The sequence below is a fragment of the Phyllostomus discolor genome, chromosome 3 (genome assembly GCF_004126475.2).
Source record: "Phyllostomus discolor isolate MPI-MPIP mPhyDis1 chromosome 3, mPhyDis1.pri.v3, whole genome shotgun sequence".
In the NCBI taxonomy this organism is placed as follows: Eukaryota; Metazoa; Chordata; class Mammalia; order Chiroptera; family Phyllostomidae; genus Phyllostomus; species Phyllostomus discolor.
The window spans coordinates 186,938,485-186,944,484 of NC_040905.2; the positions used below are offsets into that span (position 1 = coordinate 186,938,485).

At 53.5% G+C, this 6,000-nt stretch overlaps 1 protein-coding gene across 1 annotated transcript in view; it reads left to right on the plus strand.

Annotated features, from left to right (window-relative positions):
* Positions 1-5,751, plus strand: part of GALNT12 (polypeptide N-acetylgalactosaminyltransferase 12) — a 30,657-nt gene extending 24,906 nt beyond the window's left edge. The window contains exons 8-10 of the mRNA XM_028503520.2: positions 614-727; positions 2,812-2,958; positions 5,309-5,751. Of these exons, the coding sequence (XP_028359321.1) occupies positions 614-727; positions 2,812-2,958; positions 5,309-5,449 (402 nt within the window). The 3' untranslated portion in view covers positions 5,450-5,751. The remainder of the gene's footprint in view (positions 1-613; positions 728-2,811; positions 2,959-5,308) is intronic.
* Positions 5,752-6,000: the final 249 nt, after the last annotated feature.

A 6,000-nucleotide genomic window follows, 5' to 3' on the forward strand; every position in this document is an offset into this window, starting at 1 on the left:
CTATTAAAGAGTTTTAGAGCCAAGAGATACCTTGGAGATGACATTGATTAGATGGCGTGGAGTGACAGAGAGAGCACCAGGCTTGGAGTCAAGCCCTGGATCCAAGACTCAGGCATCTCCACTTGTCTTGGTCCCTTGGGCAAGTCATTGGCGCTCTGCACTGTGCTGTTGCTGTTCTAGTCTGAAGGGTGGGCTGGTGACCTGGGGAGTGCTGAGTCCCTAGATCGGGTGCCCTCTGCTGATGCGTAATGCTGTAGGGGGCGCTCCGTGGCATGCCTGTGAGGCGACAGCCCAGCTGTGTTTTTTGGCCGGCACAGTAATAAGGCTGCACTAATGGGCGGCGAGGAGGCTTGGGCTCTCAGGCCCTAACCGGCCAGTCTCAGCGATGCCCAAGTTTCCAGGCTGAGAGCAGGGGTTGCGGTCCCCACCCACAGGGTAGAGTGGGAAGGCACTTCACTTCTAAAGCTGGAGATGTGCAGGGCCCCGCTCTGCTCCGGGAGCTCAGGCCCCAAGGCAGGCCCCGCCCTCACCCTTTCTCCCTCCCGAGGAGCCTTGGGTAGCCTCTGTCGTTGTGTGTAAATCTGGACCAAACGCCTCCTTGTGTTTTGTTCAGCTCCAGAACAAAGGACTGAAAGGTTACTGCTTCGACTACAACCCTCCCAGCGAGCAGGACCTCACGGGGCACCAGGTCATCCTGTACCAGTGTCACGGGATGGGTCAGAACCAGGTGCGTGCGTGCTGTTCCCCGGGCCTGGCAGGCGCAGGGGGGGGTGGGGGTGGGGCTGCTGGGGGTTCTCTGCTCCGGGGGTTATGGGTGCAGGCCTCTAGAGAGGAAAATGAGGGCCGATCTATGTGTTTTTTAAAAAATAAATGTTTGCTTTTTTTTTTCATTATAAAAGTAACATATGCTCATTCCAGAACATTCGGGAAATCTAAAAAACAGAAGCGAATAGCGAATGACAGGACCCAAAGTAGCCACCGTTACAGTTAAGACACACTTACTCCCACATTTGTTCCCACGCACGGCCTTCGGATGTGCGTTTTAAGTTCTCGTTATCCGACATCTGTGTGTTTTCTCTTCCACATTTCCACTTACCTCGTCCGGCTTCCCTTGTATCACTAGACATCCTTTGAGAGCATCCTTCCCAACGGCCCCTCCTACCTTTAAGTGGCTACATTACTGTTCAGTGACCGAGTCCCTGCTTCCCGGTTTCTGTGAATGTAAATAACCCTGCCACTAATACCTTAGGTTAGGGGGGAAAAAAGTAAGAGAACAAACAACAGATCCGAAGTTTGGATGACCTTCTTAGAACTGACTCTTACACGCAGTTCCAGGTGTTGAAGGAGAGTGCCACACTGCAGAGCAGGGGTCAGGCTGGCCACCTCGGCTGGGGGCCTGGCGGGTTTGATAAGTGCCGTCCTGCAGGCTGGCTGGCCAGGGGGCAAGTCCTGGACGGTCTGAGGGCCAGAGTGGGACCCGGCCTAGGAAAGCAGATGGACCCATTGGGGCGGGGCCGGTGGGGTGGGGCCGGTGGAGGGGTCAGGAGAGGAGGGAAGCGTTGGTTCCGGACCTTCCGAGCCTGACTGCCCCGGGAGGTGTCCAGCATGGGAGACGGAGACGTGGGGGTTCGAGTTTTCTTCCGGCCCGAGATTCCCACAATTTCATTTTTTTTAAAAGATGTTATTTATTTATTTATTTTTAGAGAGGGAAGGGAGGGAGAAAGAGAGAGAGAGAGAAACATCAATGTGCAGTTGCTGGGGGCAGTGGCCTGCAACCCAGGCATGTGCCCTGACTGGGAATCGAACCTGCGACACTTTGGTTCGCAGCCTGCGCTCAATCCACTGAGCTACGCCAGCCAGGGCTCCACAATTCCATTTGAGTGCGAAGCGCCATGGGGTCAGCAGCCAACTTTCACAGCTCAGACCTCCACAGCCTTATGTTACTCAGGTTCTCCGGCGCTTTTTAGAACGGTGCTCCTCAATAGTGGTCCTCCCAAAGGTAACAGCAGCATCACCCGAGAGCTTAGAAGTGCAGTCTCAGGCCTGCCCCGGAGCCCCAGTCTCTGGTGTCAGCCAGCTCTGGGAGAGTCCTTTGAGAGGAGCTGCCCCACGCGACTGAAGAAGAGCCAGCCACCTGTGTGGGAACCTCCTAGAAGGGAGGGAGTGGGGCAGTGTGGGTGGGTAGCTGAGTGTCTTGCTAAAAATGTGAAAACACAGCCCCCTCGGGTCTCAGATGGAAGGAATCCACATTCCCCCCGGGTGGGGCCGGAATCAGCGTTTTTCCTGGTCACACTGGAGGAGGAACCCATTGCCCTGGAAAGACCCAGCCCTCCCGTCAGCAGCCCTGTTGTCTGCTTGCACACAGCTCTGCGCAGTTTCCAGGGCCCGGTTGCACTCGTTCTTCCGAGGGAGGAGGGCGAAAGGACTGAAGAAAGGAGAGGAAATGGCTGGGAGGCTGCAGCGCCCCCAGGTGCCGGCACTGGGCACCCGTGCATCTTCTTTCTTGCCTGTCCGCACCCGGCACAGGGTGGGCTTGGGCTCTGTGGGCGTCAGGAGCTCAGCCACCCACAAGGCAGACCTGAGGAAGGGCCCCTCCATCCCTACTTGCTGAGCGCCACACCGGGCTGGGCTGTGTGGAGTGCCGGAGGGACATGCAGGAGGCTGACCGGTCAGACAGGCACGAGTCCGTGGGTGAGGGGAGAGTGGGGGACCCTGACTCCCACACTCTCATGGCCCCCAGCTCTCACCCAGCAGTTCCCCACTTGCCCTGTCAGAGGGTGAACCGACACTTGTTGTCTTCTCTGATTCTAGTTTTTCGAGTATACGTCCCAGAATGAAATTCGCTACAACACCCGCCAGCCGGAGGCCTGCGTGGCTGTGGAGGCGGAAACAGATGCTCTGGTCGTGCATCTCTGCGAGGAGAGGGCCCCGGAGGACCAGAAGTTCATCCTGCAGGAGGTGAGCGAGCTGTCTTGTCCGTCCCTGCTGCCGTCTGTGGGCGGCAGAGGGGAGCGTGGAGGTAAAGTCTGCCCTCCGGTGCAGTCCTGGCGAGTCTCAGGGCTGCCACCCTGTATGGGAGCCTGGGAAGGTCACAGTACCCCTGAGCCCGTGGCTCCACCGTTAGAGTCCCGGTGTCCAGTGTCAGCTGCCCTTTTTCCCTCCCTTCACTGTGGACTCAGTCCCCTCAGTCTCTCCGTCTGCCTCTACCTTGAGCTGCAGCGGCTGGAATGGGAAGAGGACCTGCCACAGACGTGTTCTGAGATGAAATGGGGTTTAAACAAGCGAAACCAGTCGCTGGCGTGTAAGGAAGGCAGGTTAGATCCAGGTAGAAGTCCCTGCACTTCTCTCAGCCTCCTTTTTCCCTCAAGCTCTACACCAGGGGCGGGCAGAGCAGCCCCATGTTAACTCTAGTGAGGATTGGATACATGGCCAGGAACACATGTGTTCGTTGGAAACTGGGAAGCTCTATGGAGATTATTTGTGACTTGCGGTGGAATCACCGAGGTCTCTCGGAGGGAGGTGGCTCTGCATCAAAGTGGGCGCTGAGGAGGAGCCGGGTGTTATTTCAGGCACGACGGGCGAGAGCTCTACCGTATTTGCGGTGAGCCTGGGGTGCGACTCATAAATCGGTCATATCCTTTGACTCACGAAAAAGCACTTCAAGGAATAAAACCAAAGAAAATAATCCAAAAGAAAAAAATTAGTTCTCTTTTATCTCCACGGGAAGCTGTCATTCCCAGCCTGGCCCCAGGGGTGGAAAGATTTATCTAGACTGCTTATAAATAGGTTAATTCCAAGAATGAATAGAAGTTGGAGTATGGTTTCCTGTAGAAAATGTTATGACTAGCAACGTAATTTGCAGGCTCCTTGGAAAAGCCAAGTGCTGTAGTATTGTCTGTTTCGTGTAAAAAATGAGGGAAATATTTCTGTGAACCCCAGAGTCTGTGACCTTCTGTCTGACCTCTCCCTCCTCTTCTTTCTCTCTACTGGAAACCGTTGTAAGTCCTCAAAGAAGAGTGATGCAAGATAGAGACTATAAAATTGGTTTGAAGTGTCATTAAAATTTTACCTTAAATTTCAGTGACCATTTAAGGAAAAACCCGTCTCTTCAGAAGGCTGGGAGGAGGGCTGCTTTATTTAATTACAGGCATATCTCAGAGACTTTGCAGGTCCTGTTCCAGACCACTGCGATAAAGCAAGTTTTGCAATGTGTAGAGAGTCATGTTAATTTTTTGGTTTCTCAATGCATATAAAAATGATGTTTATACTGTAGTCTATTAAGTGTGCAGTAGCCTTATGTCTAAAAAACAATGTACATACCATAGTTAAAAAATACTTCATTGCTAAAAGATGCCAACTATCATCTGAGCCTTCAGCAAGTCGTAATATTTTGCTGGTGGAGGATCTTACCTTCAATTTGTAAAAATACATTACCTGCAAAGCGAGATAAAGTGAAGCGTAAGAAGATGAGGCAGGCCTGGATTTGCCTTCACGTTATTCTGAAGGCGACTCGTGAGCACTTTTTAGGGTTCTCAGGGTTAACACTTTGGAGATCATTTTGCAGCGAATTCTACTCCTCAGGTCTCTCTCACCCTGGAATAGGGATGCCGCTGGCCGTGGGCCACAATTGAGTTCCTTGGGGGTGCGTGCACCTACAGTGTTCAGCAGAGAGAAGTGGGAGAGGAGCCAGAGAAACTCCAGGACTGGGGGCGGGGTTTGCTGTGTTAACTCAGCTCAGTTTGGGGAAAGAAGGTGGGGGGGGCCTTAAAGAGGATCCTCGTCGCCTTTCAGAGTTTGGGAATTGGCACGGTCTTAGAACCCACATCCTCTCTGGTGACTTGCTGGTCTGTAGCTGAGCTGGGACTGAAGCCAAGTTTCCTGACTCTCCATTTCAATACATCAGAGACAGGTCCCCAGGGATGGAATTAGTTGACCTAAGTGGAAGAGATTCATAAAGGCTCTTTGGTCTTGACTTCCCTGGAGCAAAAGCAGTAGGGATGAGACACAGTGTCTGACAGATCCCCAGAGCAGCCAGCAGGTGGCACCATTGGCCCTGCCTGTGGAGCCGGGACCCCGTGAGCAGCTCCTGTGAAAGGCTGGCAGGACGCCTCTGCCTGCACATGGCTGGCCCCCTCTGTGCCCCCGACAGCCCTGGATGGCCTTCGTACATGCAGACCCTGCTCAGCCAATAATTTCCGAAATGATAGAGTCACCCTGAGCACTTAGGAACACAGGTTAAGGAGAAGGAGACTGGCTGAAGGGTGGCCTGTCATTCTCTTGACCGAGCTGTGTCTGTTATCTTCTGCAGGATGGCGCACTGTTTCACGTGCAATCCGGGAAATGCATTCAGGCTGAGAGGACGGCCGCCGGCGACGGTTTTGTGCCACTCCTACGGGACTGCACCAGCTCGGACCACCAGAAATGGTTCTTTAAAGAACGCGTGTCATGAAGTGTCACCGTCCCCAGGAGACCAGCAGAGGAGGTGGGGGGCCCCTGGACATGGCACAGCAGAGACTCAGCGGAGTCCAGCGGCAGACCCGCCCCAACCCGGGCTGCCCCGTTTTTCTAAGGAAATCACTGTGCAACGTGCGAAAGTGGCGTGGGGTGTGGGAAGGGTGTACGCGAGCTTTGTGCTAATTCCGAAAACTTTAAAATTGTTCCCAGATACTCTATTTTTCACAGGATAATCACAAAACGTTAACACTTGGTTGTCAGAGAATTAAAAGCCTTTAAATATTTTTCTATCAAGAAGGTCCTCTTCTACTGCCGTATCTTTTTAGTCTCCCTAGCAAAAAAGTAAACGTTTTATTTTGGTAACTGCAAGGCTTTCCAGGCACAGAGGCGTTTGCACGTGTGGAGCTTAGACTCATGGGCACTCATCTGGATTGACCTGGTGATGCTTCAGACGCGGGGTCCTTCAGACGCGGGGTCCGACTCTTCTCCCCGTGGACTGATGGACGGCGGGACGGCCGTGCTGATCCCTTCAGGTCACCGAGATGA